This window comes from Tiliqua scincoides, chromosome 1 (genome assembly GCF_035046505.1).
Source record: "Tiliqua scincoides isolate rTilSci1 chromosome 1, rTilSci1.hap2, whole genome shotgun sequence".
NCBI classification, from domain to species: domain Eukaryota; kingdom Metazoa; phylum Chordata; class Lepidosauria; order Squamata; family Scincidae; genus Tiliqua; species Tiliqua scincoides.
In genome coordinates, this window is record NC_089821.1 from 312,847,921 (window position 1) to 312,869,538 (window position 21,618).

The window sequence follows — 21,618 nt, forward strand, 5'->3', positions numbered from 1 at the left end:
CCCTCTGTGGTCAGAGTTACTTGCTGACAGCTCAGAGTGCACAAGATTGTGGTGCTCACCCAGTCTTGCCTGCTCTGACAGACTTAACAGTTACAGGTAGAAAGAGGCAATTGCTGACCTGGCAAAACCTGTGAAATCTAGAAATACTTGGGTTTTTTGCATTTTGAAGGCCTTAGAGGGCCTTCTGGAGGCCAGGAAGGCTGCAGGCAGCTACCCTGGCCCTTAAAAGGCCCTCTAAGGCCTCAAGAATGGGCCCCAAAAATTAAAAAATGGCAATGGGGGGATCATGGTGCCCCCCCCCGTGGGTACCACCCAGGACTTTTGCCCCCCTGACCCCCCCAGATACACCAGTGGAAAGAGGTGCTATTCCCAGCTCTGCTCCAGGGATCTGTTACCAGGGGGACTGTGTGGGAATGATTGAGTGAATGTTTCTCTGGAGAAGGACACAGGGTGATTGATCTTGCCCCTTTCAAGGAAAGGTAGACAAGGACGTAGCAAAACTGCTCCTTGATAAAGATCTTAAACTTGTCTAAAATGAGCATGGCACAGAAATAAGGCACAGCCCCTTTTGAAAAACAGGCTGGGAGAAGAAGAGCTTCCAAACAAAGGATGCACGTTTATTAAGGACGTGAGCAAATATCAGAACAATGCCCTTCCTGACGTGTGCGTGTGTCATGTGCCTGCATGAATGTGTACTCTGGTGGCATCCAAGGGCTGAATGAAGGAAAAGCAGAAGCTGAAGAGAGGACCTTGCCCAGGAAAGAACCTGATCTTTTGCCCTGCTCCCTAAACACAGAAGGGGAAGCAGAGAAGGGCGTTGTGAGGGGACTGGGAGAAAAGCCAGGAGGCAAGAAGGAAACTGCAGTTCATAAGAACAGCCCCACTGGTTCAGGCCATCGACCCATCTAGTCCAGCTTCCTGCATCTCACAGCGGCCCACCAAATGCCCCAGGGAGCACACCAGATAACAAGAGACCTGCAAGGCCTCCTGGGAATTGTAGTTAAGAACATAAGAACAGCCCCACTGGATCAGGCCAGAGGCCCACCTAGTCCAGCTTCCTGTATCTCACAGTGGCCCACCAAATGCCCCAGGGAGCACACCAGATAACAAGAGACCTGCAAGGCCTCCTGGGAATTGTGGTTAAGAACATAAGAACAGCCCCACTGGATCAGGCCAGAGGCCCACCTAGTCCAGCTTCCTGTATCTCACAGCGGCCCACCAAATGCCCCAGGGAGCACACCAGATAACAAGAGACCTGCAAGGCCTCCTGGGAATTGTAGTTAAGAACATAAGAACAGCCCCACTGGATCAGGCCAGAGGCCCACCTAGTCCAGCTTCCTGCATCTCACAGTGGCCCACCAAATGCCCCAGGGAGCACACCAGATAACAAGAGACCTCATCCTGGTGCCCTCCCTTGCATCTGGCATAGCCCATTTCTCAAATCAGGAGGTTGCACATACACATCATGGCTTGTACCCTGTAATGGATTTTTCCTCCAGAAACTTGTCCAATCCCCTTTTAAAGGTGTCCAGGCCAGTCGCCATCACCACATCCTGTGGCAAAGAGTTCCACAGACCGACCACACGCTGAGTAAAGAAATATTTTCTTTTGTCTGTCCTAACCCGCCCAACACTCAATTTTAGTGGATGTCCCCTGGTTCTGGTGTTATGTGAGAGTGTAAAGAGCATCTCCCTATCCACTCTGTCCATTCCCTGCATAATTTTGTATGTCTCAATCATGTCCCCCCTCAGGCGTCTCTTTTCTAGGCTGAAGAGGCCCAAACGCCGCAGCCTTTCCTCGTAAGGAAGGTGCCCCAGCCCCGTAATCATCTTAGTCGCTCTCTTTTGCACCTTTTCCATTTCCACTATGTCTTTTTTGAGATGCAGCGACCAGAACTGGACACAATACTCCAGGTGTGGCCTTACCATAGTCCACCTACCTGGAGACAAGCTGCCATGCCCTGGTTCCCTGCAGCGTTTTGGAGACTGAAAATGATGCATAGACACAGGTGGTCTTTTCTCCACATTGGGCTCACACTTGAGCCGGCTGCCAGTTTTTCTGGGAATCGGAACCAGCTTACCAGCTGGTTGCGCCACAGACAGCAGAAGGACCCTCGCCAGCTATCTATGGCAGTGATTTTCAACCACTGTGTTGCAACACATTGGTGTGCTGTGACCTGTGACAGACTGCACGTGTGCCATGGTAGTTTGGGGGGGGGGTTATTTATTAGAAGGGCTATTGGGGTTGTGAGCCCCCTGCCAGCAGTGTGCAGTGCCATGTCAGTTGTCAAAAAAACTGCTTGTGTCCCTTGACCATTTTAGCACCCTGTCGGAGCACCATGAAATGAATATGGTTGAAAATAGCTGATCGGTGTTGTTCCTGTGGGTGGAGGATGTTCCTTATTTACAGTACCTATTTACTTAAACTGGTCAGTGTGTGCACATGTTGTCTCTGATCAGACAACAGGATGGCACCACAGGAGAGCAAATGCAGGAACATTTGCACCAGCAGCTTGCAGTCTTGTCTCCTTCCCCAGGGTGTGTGACCTGCATGAGCTGGCATCGTGGTAGGAAACCGAGATCAAGGAGGAGTTCTGAGAGCCTGTCCTAAGCTCCATATTGTTGTCCTTTGATGTGTATAGCGACTTCAGGAAATAGTCCAGAGTAGGGCTGCCTGGCGCAAGTGTTGGAGATACTGTCCATAGTTAAGAACATAAGAACATAAGAACAGCCCCACTGGATCAGGCCATAGGCCCATCTAGTCCAGCTTCCTGTATCTCACAGCGGCCCACCAAATGCCCCAGGGAGCACACCAGATAACAAGAGACCTCATCCTGGTGCCCTCCCTTGCATCTGGCATTCTGACTTAACCCATTCCTAAAATCAGGAGGTTGCGCATACACATCATGGCTTGTACCCCATAATGGATTTTTCCTCCAGAAACTCGTCCAATCCCCTTTTAAAGGCGTCTAGGCTAGACGCCAGCACCACATCCTGTGGCAAGGAGTTCCACAGACCGACCACGCGCTGAGTAAAGAAATATTTTCTTTTGTCTGTCCTAACCCGCCCAACAATCAATTTTAGTGGATGTCCCCTGGTTCTGGTATTATGTGAGAGTGTAAAGAGCATCTCCCTATCCACTCTGTCCATCCCCTGCATAATTTTGTATGTCTCAATCATGTCCCCCCTCAAGCGTCTCTTTTCTAGGCTGAAGAGGCCCAAACGCCGTAGCCTTTCCTCATAAGGAAGGTGCCCCAGCCCCGTAATCATCTTAGTCGCTCTCTTTTGCACCTTTTCCATTTCCACTATGTCTTTTTTGAGATGCGGCGACCAGAACTGGACACAATACTCCAGGTGTGGCCTTACCATAGATTTGTACAACGGCATTATAATACTAACCGTTTTGTTCTCAATACCCTTCCTAATGATCCCAAGCATAGAATTGGCCTTCTTCACTGCTGCCGCACATTGGGTCGACACTTTCATCGACCTGTCCACCACCACCCCAAGATCTCTCTCCTGATCTGTCACAGACAGCTCAGAACCCATCAGCCTATATCTAAAGTTTTGATTTTTTGCCCCAATGTGCATGACTTTACACTTACTGACATTGAAGCGCATCTGCCATTTTGCTGCCCATTCTGCCAGTCTGGAGAGATCCTTCTGGAGCTCCTCACAATCACTTCTGGTCTTTACCACTCGGAAAAGTTTGGTGTCATCTGCAAACTTAGCCACTTCACTGCTCAACCCTGTCTCCAGGTCATTTATGAAGAGGTTGAAAAGCACCGGTCCCAGGACAGATCCTTGGGGCACACCGCTTTTCACCTCTCTCCATTGTGAAAATTGCCCATTGACACCCACTCTCTGCTTCCTGGCCTCCAACCAGTTCTCAATCCAGGAGAGGACCTGTCCTCTAATTCCCTGACTGTGGAGTTTTTTCAGTAGCCTTTGGTGAGGGACCGTGTCAAACGCCTTCTGAAAGTCCAGATATATAATGTCCACGGGTTCTCCCGCATCCACATGCCTGTTGACCTTTTCAAAGAATTCTATAAGGTTTGTGAGGCAAGACTTACCCTTACAGAAGCCATGCTGACTCTCCCTCAGCAAGGCCTGTTCGTCTATGTGTTTTGAGATCCTATCTTTGATGAGGCATTCCACCATCTTACCTGGTATAGATGTTAGGCTGACCGGCCTATAGTTTCCCGGGTCCCCCCTCTTTCCCTTTTTAAAAACAGGCGTGACATTTGCTATCCTCCAATCTTCTGGCACCCTGGCTGTTTTGAGGGACAAGTTGCATACCTTAGTCAAGAGATCTGCAACTTCATTCTTCAATTCCTTAATAACCCTTGGGTGTATGCCATCAGGGCCCGGTGACTTATTGATCTTTAATTTATCAATGAGGTCTGAAACATCTTCTCTTTTAACCTCTATCTGACTTAACTCCTCGGTTAGGAGGGGCCGTTCGGGCAGCGGTATCTGCCCGAGGTCTTCTGCCGTGAAGACAGATGCAAAGAACTCATTTAATTTCTCTGCCATCTCTAAGTCTCCTTTTATCTCCCCTTTCCCTCCCTCACCATCCAGAGGGCCAACCGCTTCTCTGGCAGGTTTCCTGCTTCTAACATATTTGAAGAAGCTTTTATTATTCCCCTTAATGTTGCTGGCCATGCGTTCCTCATAGTCTCGCTTGGCCTCCCCTATCACCTTCTTACATTTCTTTTGCCACAGTTTATGTTCCTTTTTATTCTCCTCATTAGGGCAAGACTTCCATTTACGGAAGGAAGCTTCCTTGCCCTTCACAGCCTCTCTAACTTGGCTGGTTAGCCATGCGGGCACTCTCCTGGATTTAGTGGAACCCTTCTTTCTTTGCGGTATACACCTCTGCTGGGCCTCTATTACTGTTGTTTTAAGCAGCCTCCATGCACTCTGGAGAGACTGGACTCTTTTTACCCTCCCTTTCAACCTCCTTCTAACCAGCCTCCTCATTTGAGGGGGTTACAGACTATATGTTACAGACTATATGGCTGTGAAGTGAATGATTTAGGAGTAATGCAAAATAAAATACCTCCACTGGGAGCAGATCTTCACTAGCAGGACTGTGGTCAAGACCTGGCACTGCTGTGATGCAAGGCGTGCGCTCTGCCACTGTGACAGGGCCTCTCCCCTTCCTAGCAGGCACCTCCAAGGCGAGTCATTTCCTCCAGTACCTTCTCCTGTCGCTAATATTTCTGTCTCCAAGCAGCTGCTGTCAATCCCCAGGGGTCATGGAGTGTCTCATACTTCAGACTCAATGGGAGCTCACTCACAGCAGATGTTCCCACCGCTGACGCAACTGATCTGGAAATGAAGCCTTGGAGAAAACTGGCAAACATTGCGAGGCACTTGTCACAGTGTTCTGTGCCATCTTCCTGCCCTTTGCATGTTCCTTAACCAGCTGGACTGCAAGGACTCCCATGCTGGTCAGAGTCCATGTAAAAGCTTCCATCACAAAGTACCTGGAAATGGAAAAGGTGCAAAAGAGAGCGACTAAGATGATTACGGGACTGGGGCTCGTCCCTTATGAGGAAAGGCTACAGCATTTGGGCCTCTTCAGTCTAGAAAAGAGACACTTGAGGGGGGACATGATTGAGACATACAAAATCATGCAGGGGATGGACAGAGTGGATAGAGAGATGCTCTTTACACTCTCACATAACACCAGAACCGGGGGACAGCCACTAAAATTGAGTGTTGGGAGAGTTAGGACAGATAGAGGAAAATATTTCTTTACTCAGTGTGTGGTTGGTCTGTGGAACTCCTTGCCATGGGATGTGGTGAGGGCATCTGGGCTGGACGCCTTTAAAAGGGGATTGGACAAGTTTGTGGAGGAAAAATCAATTATGGGTTACAAGCCATGATGTGCATGTGCAGCCTCCTGATTTTAGAAATGGGCTATGCCAGATGCAAGGGAGGGCACCAGGATGCAGGTCTCTTGTTGTCTGGTGTGCTCCCTGGGGCATTTGGTGGGCCGCTGTGGGATACAGGAAGCTGGACTAGATGGGCCTATGGCCTAATCCAGTGGGGCTGTTCTTATGTTCATGCATGGAATTGTAGCACCCCCCCCCCTTTCCAGCATCAAATCTACAAAACCAGAACTCATTTTACTGCCTGAACTGTCATTATTTTGTCCAACAAGGCCTGGAAGCTGTAGATGTAGCTGCCTTGGGTCCCTTCAAGGAGAAAGGTGGGATAGAAATATAGTAGATAAATAGCTGTGCCTCTAAAGATGGTCTCATCTGGAGAAACCGGGTCTTCTCAGTCTTCTTTACACTCTCACATAACACCAGAACTAGGTGACATCCACTAAAATTGAGTGTTGGGAGAGTTAGAACAGACAAAAGAAAATATTTCTTTACCCAGCCTGTGGTACAATTCCCAGAGAACCTTGGGGAAGCTATGACAGTTTATAGCATGTCTGGCTTCAACAAACCAGACCTTAGAATATGGCAGCTTTTACAGGATGAGGATAAGCTTCCACTCATCCAGCCATCTACTACATGCATATTCCTCCCTCCTTATAATGTTCATGGTCAAACTTCTTCTCAATAGTCAGCCCTGCTGAGACATGGCCACCCCCTCCCCACTCAGCAGCATATTCCAGGACCCAGAACTCCATACCAAGCTTGGCCACAACACTAGCCTTGGCACCAGTGTTTAATCAGTACAGAAGTTACGAAAGACCTGCTCCGGGAACTCTTCCCCCAACTCTGATGACATCAAAGCAAGCCATCTGATGACTCCAGGGAAACAGATGGGGGAAAGCAGAGTGGCCGAAGAATATGGATCCTGAGTTTGTGCAATGGGAGTGAGATAAAGCTGTAGCAACTCCCAAGCCCTAATACCTCTTTCCCAAATGCTATCTAGCAATTCCAAATATGGAGAGTAACATTTGGACCTGGGCCAGTGGAGCTACTCTGCTAAAACAACTTGACCCAGGTACCTGGGGACATTAAATCCCACCTAGCAGGAAGTCACTTTGTCAGGTCCAGATTATTTCTCAGCAAGAGAAGAAAACAGATTTAGCAGGCAGTCAGGATCAAGTGACACAAGGCAGGAGGTCCACAACTGGCTCTCCCAACACTTTTTTCTTGTGCTAAAAGCAGCAGTGGAGAAACCATCTGTTGGGCCGTGCAAGGGGAAGAACTAACTCTTTCCCTCCTCTGCCAAAACCTCAATCCAAATGTGGCCTCCCTGAAGCTGCAGCCACAGAGGGGAAAAACATACAGGTCTAAACCAGGTCTAAGAGACAGTCTAAGGAAAATAATGGCAACTCACACACACAACTATGAGAAGTCTCTTAAAATTGTGCAGCTTTAATATATCAACTATTTGCATCTTTTCAACATTCTTGAACTTCTGAATAAGACCCTGTCATCAGATTGCCTACAAACCACCAATCATGGCCGGGGTGAGGCTCAACAACTGCAGGAGGGCTGCACCTTCAGGGCACAATCCAGCCATGTTCCACTGTGAAAGCTGCACTGCAACTAGTGGGACGTAAATGGAAATTTCTCACTAGATTGGGGCTTCAAGCCTCTCTCACTCTCACTGTCAAGGGAATTCCCATTCTCTGGCTGGAGTCTTTCCCCCCCCCCCCAGAGAACTGAAGACATAGTTTGAAAAGGTGGTGGGTGGTCTGTGGTGGGTCTTTTCACCCCACTTTTGCCTTTGGGAAACAGGTTTTGTGGTGTTTTCAAACCCCTGCAAATCCTGTTTGATCACAGGTGACAATGGGGCAAAAAATGGGTGAGCCCCGTGAGAAGTGAAGCCTCTCTCCTGCTACTGTCAATTCTTGGGAAAAGCACTACCTGACCCCAAGGATACTGGAGGCACATCAGTGCAACTGTCTGGAGAACTGCTGCTGTAATTTCAAGGAGTCTAAATTCTGAACTGTTCAAAGAACAGAAGAAAATGGCCACATCGAATGGGTCTCGTGCAGCAAAACAAGAGCCGGTAAGTCATCCTTAGTTTTTTCTTAACGGTTTACAGCTCGTCATGGGCAGCCAGAGAAAAATTGGTAGCACCAGAAGTCATCACATCAAAGATGCAGGCCTGGAAGTGGGCATCCTCCACAGGCAGGCTCTCCTTGCACAGCAGACGGGCCTGCGCAACTGTGATGTGGGCTTCACTGGCGTGGCACTCGCTTCGAGAGAGGCGCTGACTGGGCGGACAGCCTCCCACACAGAGCTGCAGGTCCTGCTCCTCTGTGAAGGAGAGGGCCACCTCCCCTGCCATCTGGACGGCGAAGGACAGCTGCCTCCCTGTCTGGCGCACAGCAATGGTGGTGCCGATGTACAAGGCTTGGATCTCCACGTGCCGCCCAGGCATGCGCTCCCGGATGATCAGGCTGCTCCTGCCAGGCTTCTCGCCACCGTTCACTGAACCATCCACGAAGGCTGCAGGCAGGTCATCTATTGCTGCCTGGTACACCTTCTCGTCAATGCACTCCTTCATGTCCTTAAATATAATAGTAAGCTGAAAAGGAAGAGTGAGAAGTTCAAAGTGATGAGTGCGACTGAACTGAGCCACAAATCTGAGTCGCCCTAATACTGGAGCCAACACATCTTGTCAAACCCCAGCCTTCTTGTGACTAGGCATCTCTGCCATGTCCATTGGTGGTCTTCCTCCAGGCCAGCCTCTGCCCTGCAATGCACCAGAGCCCTCTCCTTTCCCTGATCTGCCAGGAGCATTTGGAACAGCTCCAGTGACTTGGCAGCCCAGCCAGGGCTCCTTCCACAAGGCCTTTCCACAAAGGAAGGAAGAAAGCCACCTCCCAGGTCTGCCTCACTCCGCTGCCCAGCACCAGCTCATCAAGACCAGGCAAAGAGGGCTCCTTCCTGGCCCCACTATCCAAGGTACTTTGAACTGGGGTCTTGGAGATCAAGCACGTATGCAAATCACACGTTCTCACTGGCGAGGATGGTTGATTGGCAACCTTCAGTCTCGAAAGACTATGGTAGAAGCCTACAGCACCCGGTATTCCCAGGCGGTCTCCCATCCAAGTACTAACCAGGCCTGACTCTGCTTAGCTTCCGAGATCATGGTCTAAGCCTACAGCACCCGGTATTCCCAGGCAGTCTCCCATCCAAGTACTAACCAGGCCTGACCCTGCTTAGCTTCCGAGATCAGACAAGATCAGGCATGTGCAGGGTAAGCGAGGATGGATTTACACTCAATTCACCAGCAAAGGCCACCAGAAAACAGTCTTATTGCAAGAGTTTACTCTCTTGAACTACCAGAGCAAGTCACAGAAAATTCTGATGGGTTTCTAGGAGGAGTCCTACTCACCTTGCTGATGGCTGTTGCATTGGACCCCCGCACACGGGGAGTACTGGTGGCTTGCACAAATACGTAGTTGTTGTCCAGAAGCGGCCAGGCACCCTCCACTTGGCAGGTGTAGAACTCGTCACTGAAGGTCTGCACATGAGGGTCTCCAAAGACAGCGCAGTGTTGGTATGTGGGGGGCTTGCCATGCTCCTGGGCAAAGCTCTTCCTGTAGTCACAGATACCCAAAGTTTCAGAGTCCTGGCGATCGGGTGCCGGTGCGTCAGTTGGGCCCTCCTTCGTACAGTTGTTCCGGATCATGAGATCTTCAATGACGTAGACAGTAGAGTGGTACACAAGGTTCCCACGGCAGGCGCGAGCTGTCCTCTGAGTGCACGCGGAGTAAGAGCGCAGGACCCTGCAGAAAGCTGCGTTCCTCCTGGGACCTTCGGGCAGGTTCTCAGTGGCGACCAGGTACTGGGAGTTGCAGCGCAAGATTTTGCACTGGGAGCAAACTGCACAATAAGAGACCAACCAGCATCACAATTTGAGAGGAGTGTGTCGCAATAGCTTTTGCTCAGCCTGGCCCCATTCATCTCCCACCACCACACCCACACCCACCCCAAGGGGCACAGGCAGTTGGTGAAGGGGATTGCCAGAGGGATCGGGAAAGGGTCCATAATGCCCACAGCAGGGGGTCAACCTGACTTAAAGTCAGGCTGTGACCCTGGGGAGGGGAGCCTTAGCCTCTCTCCTGTGCCACTTTGCCCATTGTAAAGCCCCCTCACAAAGCAGTAGTTTGGCCCACAGAACAAACTGGACTAGACAGCCCCCCCCCCCCCCCGGCACATAAGAGCTTCAGGAGGAACTTTAACAGTGAACACACCAAGGGGTTCCCATCCACTCCCAGCAGGGCTATGGGCCGAACCCAAAGGATCCCACCAAGGGGGTTGCTGCTGAAACTTTAAACACACACTGCTTATTCTTCTTGGAATGACCACATCACAATTCTGGCTCTCAGAGGGGCCATCTGTCCTCTCCCCCCCCCCCCCGGGCTTCTAAATTCCTGAACAGCTTGAGTCCTGCTTGCCTGAGGAAAAGACTTCTCTATTGCTCCATAACTCCTCTGGGCAGGAGAGGCCTGGCTCTCTATGGTCTCTTTCTCAGGTGCAAGTTTGAAACTTTCTCAGCTCTCGTGAAAGGAGAGGTCCAAGGTGGCCTTGCTGTCAGGCTTCTCCCTACACTGGTGGCAGCAGTGGCTGGCCCTCTGCAGACTCTTCCTGCATGTGCCCCACGGCTCTTCTCAGGTACATGGGACAGGGCTCAGCAACTGATTCCCTGAGCAACTTTTTGCATGTTTGCTGACATGTTATATCTACTGCGGTGCTTTATAATTTCGTTCTTAGTTCTGTGTTTTTGTTCTCATTGAAATGAGATTTACAGTCACCTTGGTTGGTACAAAAAGGTGGAATAAAATATTTTAATCAATCAATCAATCAATCCGCTAGTTAATTAACATGTGAGCAATACCGATGAACACAGCAGCCTGTCCTTGTAAGTTGGTCCCCCTGCCTGCCACTTGCCTGTCAAATGGGTCCTCCAGCCCCAGTCATTCCCAGCCAGTGTCTCCCCCCATTCCAAGTCACAGCTCCCCTGATGCGTGACTGTGCAGGGAACCCCTTACCATGTCTACAAAACACGAGAAGGAAGAGCATGTCCAAGAGGAACCTGGCAGGCATCGAGCAGTGCTGCTTCCTGCAACAAGCCAAGCCCCTGTTGAGGAAAAGCAATCACAGTTTGTTGATGAACCTGTCGTTACTCATTTTTAATCATTCTATTTGGTTGATTGGGCTGCACTGTGTGATCAATTGTACTTTCATGGGCTATGGATTTAGTGAGGTAGAAAAAAGCATTCCCAGGAGAAACCGAAAATCCTGTCTTCCCACATTCCAAAGCACACCCTGAGCAAAAGAGATAAGAAATCTGTGCAAGCTCAGGAATCGGTGCCCCTTCCTCAGGAAGGCTGTAGTGAATTTTCAGGAAAAAGGATGCTATGCTCTTGGATATACATTGATTAGTAGTTGCATATCTACTCAGAAAAGCAGTGTATTGTTTTAAGTTCTGATTGGTCCAAATGCAGAACTTTACCTTATTTGGCACAAAGTCAGATTTTCCTGTAGTAACGCATATGTAAAAAATGGGTGTGAATGAAGTATAAAAACTTCACATTCTCTATGTTCTGGGCGCCTGTTCTCTCCATCCCTGGCTCAAAGCACAGTTCTGTCTGTCTACTCAGAGGTAAGTCCTATCCTGGTCAGTAGAGCTTGGTCCTGTGTAAGTGGGTCAGAGATGTTGAGTAACTGGCGACAAAACAGCTGTTTTAATAAAATATAAAGTTCCTGAAACAAATGCAGCCTGGCCTGCTAAGTCTTCACTTAGCTGAAAAAAGAACCCTGAGGAAAGTTTAACTTTCTCTCATACTCCCCATCCTGAATCATTCAGAACTTCTGGAGATCCATCACCCAAAGCCCTTTTTTCACCATAGATTTTCTGGAAGCAAAGCACAGGCAGAGGTCTACAAACAAATTCCAGGATCCCCTTGGGAGCAAGCCTGGATGTCCTCCAGGTGCTGATCCCAGGCCTACAGAACCAAACTCTTCTGAACATTGTTCACACTCCAACTCTTTCCTCTTCCTTTAAAACACAAGTTTTTAGTCTCTGCTTTGAATGTTGTTTTTCCCAAAATTTTAACCAAATTCCAGAACTTCCTGTTCTTTCATAAGATCATAACATAAGAACAGCCCTGCTGGATCAGGCCAAAGGCCCATCTAGTCCAGCTTCCTGTATCTCACATTGGTCCACCAAATGCCCCAGGGAGCACACAAGACGACACAACCTGTGTCCTGCATCTGGCAATCAGAGGCAGCCTGCCTCTAAATCCAAGAGCTTGCACATACCTACTATGACTTGTAACCTGTAATGAACTTTTCCTCTAGAAATTTGTCCAATCCCCTCTTAAAGGCATCCAGGCAAGATTTCCCTGACTGTCCTTCCCTCTCTCTGTCCTATGCTCACTGTCTGCTTTAGGCTGTAAGCTCCTTGGGAATAGGCACCTCTCTTTGCTACCAACTACGGAACCATACAGACAGACAATGCCATAAACAGTAGCAATAATAAAAGTACAACAAAAAGTGGAGCCTTGTGTTTGAGGACTGGTGTCCAGCTTTACATGTCATCCATCTTATTTACCTGAAGGCACTTTCACTCAAGATATGGACATTCCTCATTCAAAGCCCTGAAGACACATTTCAGAGGACAATCACTCAGAAGATTCCTCTCTGCAGCCTTTCCTGGGTCTGCTCTGGGGACCCAGCAGGAAGTCTTTGGACAGCATTGTGTTTCAGCTTCAGACAGAAGCCTCCCAAGGCAGAACCACTGTGGAGACTGGGGGACAGATTTCCCCCCTTTTTAAACCAAGAAGCAAGTGCTCCAAGAGTTGGCCAGTGACTTGTTTTGTGCTGGCAAATACTGGTCCCAGTCACAAGTGGGACTCAGGAGGTTTCAGCCACCATGCCTCCTCCTCTGTTTTTGAAGAGATGCCTCTGTCTCATTTTGGATGTTTTGTGGTTTGTTCTCTCATCAATTTGGCTCAGGGTGTCAAAACAATCTGAAAGGAGGATCTCTGGATCTCCCCTTTTAATGCACACACATCCATTTTCCTCTGTTCTCAGTGACCATCATTGACTTTGTGATAACCTCTTGACGTTGTCATGCCAGTCATGCCTCAAGACCTGTGTGTGCCGATGAAAGCGTGCGAGTGACCCCTCGCTGGAGTCAAATGGCACCAACTTTGTTCTTTATGATCAACCAGCTGGTCCCTGCGCAAGACACCCTTTTGCAGTTGTTGGCTTCGGAATAAGGCATCTTGGCAAGGCATGATATGCAGCATCCCTTTCCAACTCTAACTATATATATATATTGCATAAATATATCCAGTGACCCTGGATCCTTCCCCCAATCCTGATTGGGACCAACAGTTGAGTGGGGTTTGACACTTTTCCCCTGTGCTGCACTGCTGGTGAAAATCCATCCCCCAAAAGACTGCCTCAAAAGGGAACTCTACTAGTGCTCCTTCACAACACCCTCCCAGAGAACAGCGGCTTCAGGGGGAGCATTTCATCAGTACTGCAGCATGGGTGGGGAGGGTAACATCCCTTCCGTCTTTGCTGCAATCCCAAGGGGACCTCCCTTCGTGGTTATTTGTCTTATATTTCTCTCAGTGATCTTGCCATCTTTTCAACAATATGTTCAATGTCACCTCTAGTTGGACCTTGAAGAGCTCACAATGAGCTGAAGGACTTTGTGACTGAGTGTTCAACTCAGCAGAACCACAAACCAAACACTTGAGTATTTACGTCCTGCTCTTTTATGCAAATGCCGCTCCAAGCAATTCACAACAGAGCTCAGGAACGATGTGTTAAAAACACAGGAAGAGAAAGAGCACACAGTGAGCAAGAACAGGACCAGAATGGATCAACACAAGCCAGCAGCAGAAACAAGCTATTCCTGTTCAGCAAATGAGAGGACCCAAGATGCCCCCTAAAGCCACACAAAATGGCTCTAACCAGCCCCGAGATTGGCTACTGAGGAACATCGTTCACCTCACCAGGGAGCAGGTTCCAAAGCCTGGCAGTGCAATTCTCTCCTGTACAAGAGGAGGTGTTCAGGGAGACTTAGGCTGTAATCCTCTCTTACTCACCAGAAACATACCTCCACATATAGATCTGTCCCTTGCTCCACACCTTTCTCCCCATAGGTGGAGAGCAGCGGGAGGGGATGGGCATTTGAAGCAGAATAAGGACCAGGGAGGAATGAGCTGATCCGCTCCCTTCTCCCACCAACAGGCAATGTTGTGTTTGGCCCTTCCAGAGCCTGAGGAGGCTATTCACACGGGGGCTTCCACTGAAAGGTGGGGCCAACATCCCTCTCTGGGTGCTTCTCAGATAGCGGTTCTCTCTGCCTTGGGGAAAGGGGTTTGACTCTCTGGGGCCTCTTCTGCCTCACAGCCGGCCCCATCAATAAGGCTATGGAGGCCACTCCTCCCCCCCCCCCCCCGTTGGCAACCTTCAGTCTCGAAAGACTCTGGTATCGCGCTCTGAAAGGTGGTTCTGGCACAGCGTCTAGTGTGGCTGAAAAGGCCGATTCGGGAGTGACAATCCCTTCCACACTGGGAGCAAGTGCAGTCTGCCCCTGGTGTGTCTCCCTGGCTATGGGCCTTCCTTCTTTGCCTCTTTGCCTCAGACTGTTGGCCAAGTGTCTCTTCAAACTGGGAAAGGCCATGCTGCACAGCCTGCCTCCAAGCGGGCCGCTCAGAGGCCAGGGTTTCCCACCTGTTGAGGTCCACTCCTAAGGCCTTCAGATCCCTCTTGCAGATGTCCTTGTATTGCAGCTGTGGTCTACCTGTAGGGCGCTTTCCTTGCACAAGTTCTCCATAGAGGAGGCCACTAGTACCCAGTAATTTGGGACAACTTCCCTGTCCACAAGCCTATTTGGAGGACCAAAAGGAAGGAAAGACCTCCCTGCCGGGTCACCTGGGAGCAATGCCTCTTTCACTACCAGGGACCCAGAGGAGGCATTTCACCAGTCTGCATTCTGATCTGGCTTCACTCAAAGAAAGGTATGACGTCTCACCTGGATTCTGCAGCAGGCCTGATAATCTAGATGCAGTCTCCAGTGCCTCTTTTGAAAGATCAGGTCCACACCTCTCACTATTAAGGAAACTGGGAGCGCTGCCTTGTACTGACCCAAAAGACTCCAGGGACCAAGCAGGCAAGAACTGTTCTCCTGCCTCTCCTACACTTCCAAAAAGACCCTGGAGAAGAACACCAAGGCTGAGAGGTGCTTAAAAACAGTCTTACTTACCTTACTCAGAAGTAAGCCCATTACTCAGTAAGAATGAGGCTGTAACTCTACCTTACTCACCAGAAACAAACACCTTTACCCATATCAAGAAATGCCAGCCTCACCTGGCCTGCAGACCAGGTCCTTCTTCAGGTCTCACCACTTGCACGGTCTACTCTTCTGCAGGGTCCTGTTCTTTGGAGAAAGGAGAGACCAAGGGAGCCAGCCAGGCTCTTCTCAGGAAGTGAGCTGGAGGCACTCAAAGTGACAAAGGAGGCAGGGCCACCACAGCTGCAAGCAGGTGCTTTTGAGCTGGCTTTGGGAGCCCAACCCCTCCAGCCCCACCCATATAGACCACACCTCTTCTTTAAGTACAAAGGCACCAAGCAATGTTTTATTACTCCAAAGGAAAGGGTTTTTTCAACTAACTCAACAGCTTGTTTCATTTATTGCAAGCCTCTGTGTTATTCTTTGTCAAACTTGTAAGCCCCCTTGGGCATTTCCTTGGAAAAGCAGAATATAAATGTCTTAAATAATAACTGTTAAAAAGAAGAGTGTCTCAGGGTGTCTGCAGAGTGCCTTTTCCTTCACCACTGAACAACAACACTCTTAGAACAGAGGAGCAATGCTCCCTTCCAAGGCAGTGGGCAGCTCTTTTGAAACAGCCAAGGGACATGCCCCAAACAGCGAGGCACTCACCTTTCGCATGACTGGCCAGAAACGCCCATGGCAGGGACAAAAGAAGGTGGGGAACAGGTCTAAGACCCAGAGCACATCTGGAACCTACTTCCCAAAGATGCTCTCTGAGCCCCCAGCCACAGCAGGAGACAGGCAGAGACCTGGCACAGCTGCAAACAGTTGGAGCCACCTGGGCCCATCAGAGAGAGCACTGCATGGACAAATCACTGAGCTGGCATGTGACTCAGAGCACCTACTGCAGTGGCCTGCCCAGATAGTCACATCCTCCCCACGCAACCCTTGTGTGTTGGCGCATCACGCTCTTTTGGATTTTATTATGGTTATTTTAACACCGACTCTACTGCAGGTTTTATGGGGATGTTTTATCATTGATTGTATTTTACAGGCTTTGTCCCTCTTTTATTAAGAGTTGACTGCTGCTGGCTTGTGTTTTATTTGTGCAGCTTTATGATTAGGGCCCAGTCCTAACTAGGACTCAGCCAGCACATGGAGGGGTTTGTAGCAGTGGAGCAGTGTTCTGCTGTCATAAAATGGTTGGTGATGGGGTGAGCAGTGTGCTGCTAGTGGCCGTTTGCTGCAAGAGGCAGAGGTGCTGCCACCTTGCCAGTGGTGGGGGTGGAACGTGGGTTGAGTGGAGTGTCTGAGAAGGGAGAGGGTGGAATGCTGGGTGGAGCAAGGCAGATAGCAGCAACCGTGACTTGCACCAGTGTCTTCTATCAGTTTCCCTCTCCCTTACACACCTCAAACCTGTGCCAGTAAAGTAGTTAGCGCAGATTCGCTGTGACCCATTGGCTGACAACAGCTGCATTGGCAGGGGGATTTGGGGCCCAATCCTATGCAACTTTCCAGCACCAGTGCAGCCGCAATGCAGCCCCAAGATAAGGGGAAAAGCATTCCCTTACATTGAGGAGGCCTCTGCAACTGTCTCCACACCAAAGGCTGCAGCACCCACCTGGCACAGCTGCACTGGCACTGGAAAATTGGATAGGATTGGGCCCTTAGGATTACAGTGTCAATGAAGTTTTAATGTCAGTTTTATGAATAGTTTGTTTTAATTCATGAAATGTTTTTATAAAACATAAATTTTGTAAAATATTTTTCTTAGAAAAGTGGTGTACAAATCAAACAAATAAATACATTGTGGTCTGTGTTCCCCCATTGCCCACAATCAAGTCACTTTAAAGAAAGAATAAAATTGGTCAAAGTGTAACTAAGACGGAGGCAAGGAGAGGGGCCCCACCCTTTTTCTCCGAAGACACTCCCCCCCCCCCTTAGGCTGCAATCCTGTGCACACTTACCTGGGCATACTGTTCCCTTTAACCTGTGCAGCTCTAAGCAGGCCAGAACTTAGCACTCCTCGAAGTCCAGTGGTGGGGTGTGACCTCATTGCCAGGCATTCAGAAACACTGCCATGCTGCCACACAGCAGCTGAAGGGGCCTACATAAGAACAGCCCCACTGGATCAGGCCACAGGCCCATCTCGTCCAGCTTCCTGTATCTCACAGCGGCCCACCAAATGCCCCAGGTGTGGACCCCTTAGCTTAGAAGGAATATTGCCTGGGAGTAAGCCCTATTGACTACAACAGTACTTACTTCTGAGTAAACATGCATAGGATTGGGCTGTGTGTTTATGAGGAATAACACTCCATGCCCAAAGCCAGCTCAGCAGGGTGGAAAACATTCATGAAGCAGCAGCGTCTGACTGGTGCCCAGGCAAGGGGAGTCCTCCCAGCAGGCGCAGTGCAGCTGCTCAGGGGAGCAAAACGTCTTCTGCCCCTCTGGCTTGAGAAGTGTTCCCAGTTGGGTTTCAAGAGCCACACACTGAGGTCCCCAAAGAGGAAAATGCAAATTGCAGCCTCTGGTTCGTTAATATGGAGCACAAGTTGAGGAGAGCTTCTCCTGCTCAAGCCCCATTAAATGAAGGGGAGCTGCACAACCATCCACGTCAATGTCGTTCGAGCAGGAGAGCGTCCCAGAGAATGGAGCTGCCTGGCTCAGAGCTGTCTCCCACCTCCTGAAGGATGTCCCGATGCCCAGGTTGGTCCCTGGCATCGCGCTGCTGTACTGCTACCTGGGCCAAAAGCGGCTTTTCCCTCTGCCTTCCAATACCTGCTCAAACAAGCCATTTACAAAACTAGCAATTAACTGTAGTAACCAACTGTCTTTGCTGTTTGTCATACTGACAGCCTGTTTTCTACCAAAGGAATTAAATAACGGTTCATTTTAGTTTGGTGTGCAAAATGCAGCTGGATTCAGAGAATGAAGCTATTAAACACCCCACAACAGCCGTAATGGACAAGTGTGGCTCTCCGTGTTGTTCCCCCTCCACTTTTTCATGCGGCTGTGTACAAGCCATCTGTTGAACCAGCGTTCCGGCAACAGCCAGCCCTTTCTGAGCAAGGCAAGGTCTTGTCGAGCCTTAAGCCAGTGGCGAAACCTGTCTGGGTTGGGATGTGTGCGGAGGCAGGTTGGGTGAAATATAAGCCCAGTGTGGGAGTCAGTCAGATTTTAAGGTAGTGAAACAGGTGCCACAAACATCCACCAATTTTTAGTAATATACTTTAATTGCTGCTTGATAAAAGCAAGCAGGGGAGATGATGGTGTGTGCTAGTCAGGATTCAAAAAACTGAGCTAGTTTTGTGTTGGTCAGAGGCCTTGCCAGGTGGCATCTAGAATTGCCCCATCTTATCATGGATGCTGGATAGTGCCCTTTTTTATCCCAGATGAGTAACAGCTGCAGCTCTTCCTGCACATCCCACCCTCTGCTATGCTAAGCTGGTTTCCAGGCATAAAGGAAGACAGAGGGCAACACAGGATTGTAGTGATTTGGCACCAGAAGACCCAATGTAGTCCTGAGAAGTCCGTGACTGTTCACTGTGTTCAGGGCGCCAACCCAGTTGGAGAGGACCAGGGCTCCAGGCCTCTAGCAGCTGTCTTGCTTTTCCACCCCCCCCCCCCATATGTTCAGGACAGCATCCTGAGTTGCTTGCCTCTTCCTATGTCGTTCAGAGAGCAGCCAGACAAGGCCCTGGTGGGAAAATGAGCTGCTGCCGTGAACAGCAGGGGCAGAAGGAGGCTCTGGGTGAGAAGTAGCTCTTGAGACTCCTGGAATCTGCTTCGTGAATCATTGTAAAGAACCCTAAAGAAGGCCAGCACCCTTGGATCCCATCAGCAGATGAGGAACAGATCAGGCGTGCCCCAAACCTGCCCCGCTGGAGCCTGCCCAGACAGACTCTCCAGCATGCTGAAGGGGTCTTGTTCGGAAGTTCTCTTTGGCCAGTGCAACACCTGCAGATGTCACCAGGGCTGAGGAGAGGGTAGGTGGGCCCCAGAAAAGATGCCTCATGGAGACCCTTTGTGCACCAGATCCTCTTGCGTGCCAGATTCCCCTCTTCTGTCCTCCTTGCACCAAGTTAAATTGCTCACCTGCAAGTGCAAGAACTGGGGCTTCCATGAACAATGAGAGTAGCTTCACCTAGGGACCATCAAGCTGAATAGCATAAGGGAATGGCTTCATTTTCTTAGCAGCTGACACTGGCCAGTGAGGAACTTCCCTGTATTTTATTGGGGGGGGGGGGGGCTGAGAGTTTTAAGTAGCATTTCAGCTCCATCTGCTGGATGTTACTGGTTACTACATCCATTTGATGACATCTTTTCTTGTGAATTTCAGCCAAGCTCAGGCATTTTCAACCAGACTGCTATATTTTTACGATCCCCTTTCTTTCCCCAGATTGTTCTATTCCCATTTCGTTTAGATTTTTAGGGTGCAATCCTAACCACTTTCCAGCACTGACATAAGGGCAATGCAGCTCCGAGGTAGGGGAACAAACATCCGCTTACTTTAAGGAGGCTTCTATGAGTGCCACCCAACTGCAAGATGCAGCACATGTTCCATTCCATTGGCTGTGCCAGTGCTAAAAAGTTGGTTAGTATTTTGGCCTTAGTAAACTAGTTGCATTTGGACCCTTTGTCAGCATATTCATATGTGAAATTCTGTTACATCTCTTCACCCTGCAGACACTGCTTGGATTTGACTTTTCATAAGAACCCCTGGGGTTCAGTGCTGTCCTGGGGGTGGGATTTCAAGATTCCCCCCGCGCCTGGTCTCTGTATCCTGGGATAGTGGCAGGAGATAAAAACTATCAGGTGTTTTTCCAATTCAGCTGCTGGTCCAGGAAAGGGAAAGCAGAGAGCAGGAAGGGGTGCACATATCATTTAATTTCTCTGCCATCTCTAAGTCTCCTTTTATCTCCCCTTTCCCTCCCTCACCATCCAGAGGGCCAACCACTTCCCTGGCGGGTTTTCTGCTTCTAACATATTTGAAGAAGCTTTTATTATTCCCCTTAATGTTGCTGGCCATGCGTTCCTCATAGTCTCGCTTGGCCTCCTGTATCACCTTCTTACATTTCTTTTGCCACAGTTTATGTTCCTTTTTATTCTCCTCATTAGGGCAAGACTTCCATTTATGGAAGGAAGATTCCTTGCCCTTTACAGCCTCTCTAACTTGGCTGGTTAGCCATGCAGGCACCTCCTGGACTCAGTCGAGCCCTTCTTCCTTTGTGGTATACACCTCTGCTGGGCCTCTATTGTATTGGCAACCTTCAGTCTCGAAAGACTATGGTATCGCGCTCTGAAAGGTGGTTCTGGCACAGCGTCTAGTGTGGCTGAAAAGGCCAATCCGGGAGTGACAATCCCTTCCACACCGGGAGCAAGTGCAGTCTGTCCCTGGTCTGTCTCCCTGGCTATGGGCCTTCCTTCTTTGCCTCTTAGCCTCAGACTGTTGGCAAAGTGTCTCTTCAAACTGGGAAAGGCCATGCTGCACAGCCTGCCTCCAAGCGGGCCGCTCAGAGGCCAGGGTTTCCCACTTGTTGAGGTCCATCCCTAAGGCCTTCAGATCCCTCTTGCAGATGTCCTTGTATCGCAGCTGTGGTCTACCTGTAGGGCGCTTTCCTTGCACGAGTTCTCCATAGAGGAGATCCTTTGGGATCCGGCCATCATCCATTCTCACGACATGACCAAGCCAACGTAGGCGTCTCTGTTTCAGCAGTGAATACATGCTAGGGATTCCAGCACGTTCCAGGACTGTGTTGTTTGGAACTTTGTCCTGCCAGGTGATGCCGAGGATGCGTCGGAGGCAGCGCATGTGGAAAGCGCTCAGTTTCCTCTCCTGTTGTGAGTGAAGAGTCCATGACTCGCTGCAGTACAGAAGTGTACTCAGGACGCAAGCTCTGTAGACCTGGATCTTGGTATGTTCCGTCAGCTTCTTGTTGGACCAGACTCTCTTTGTGAGTCTGGAAAACGTGGTAGCTGCTTTACCGATGCGCTTGTTTAGCTCAGTATCGAGAGAATGAGTGTCGGAGATCGTTGAGCCAAGGTACACAAAGTCATGGACAACCTCCAGTTCATGCTCAGAGATTGTAATGCAGGGAGGTGAGTCCACATCCTGAACCATGACCTGTGTTTTCTTCTGGCTGATTGTCAGTCCAAAATCTTGGCAGGCCTTACTAAAACGATCCATGAGCTGCTGGAGATCTTTGGCAGAGTGGGTAGTGACAGCTGCATCGTCGGCAAAGAGGAAGTCACGCAGACATTTCAGCTGGACTTTGGATTTTGCTCTCAGTCTGGAGAGGTTGAAGAGCTTTCCGTCTGATCTGGTCCAGAGATAGATGCCTTCTGTTGCAGTTCCAAAGGCCTGCTTCAGCAGGACAGCGAAGAAAAT

At 49.7% G+C, this 21,618-nt stretch overlaps 1 protein-coding gene across 1 annotated transcript; it reads right to left on the reverse strand.

The window, feature by feature from the left end:
• Positions 1 to 8,018: 8,018 nt before the first annotated feature.
• On the reverse strand, positions 8,019 to 11,038 carry LOC136648335 (hemojuvelin-like). Its single transcript, XM_066624449.1, has 3 exons — positions 10,984 to 11,038; positions 9,324 to 9,814; positions 8,019 to 8,510 (listed from the first exon to the last, which is right to left on the reverse strand). The coding sequence occupies exons 1-3, from the start codon at positions 11,036 to 11,038 to the stop codon at positions 8,019 to 8,021; spliced, it is 1,038 nt and encodes a 345-aa protein (XP_066480546.1).
• Between the last annotated feature and the right edge of the window lie 10,580 nt (positions 11,039 to 21,618).

What these genes read in the sequence shown, in the direction of transcription:
- LOC136648335 (XM_066624449.1), bottom strand. Translation starts at nt 11,038, where the DNA reads ATGCCTGCCAGGTTCCTCTTGGACATGCTCTTCCTTCTCGTGTTTTGT. An exon ending in TCTCGTGTTTTGTAGACATG is followed by an intron (nt 9,815 to 10,983) that starts GTAAGGGGTTCC and finishes CTTATTGTGCAG; the next exon opens with TTTGCTCCCAGTGCAAAATC. An exon ending in ATGCAACAGCCATCAGCAAG is followed by an intron (nt 8,511 to 9,323) that starts GTGAGTAGGACT and finishes CTTCCTTTTCAG; the next exon opens with CTTACTATTATATTTAAGGA.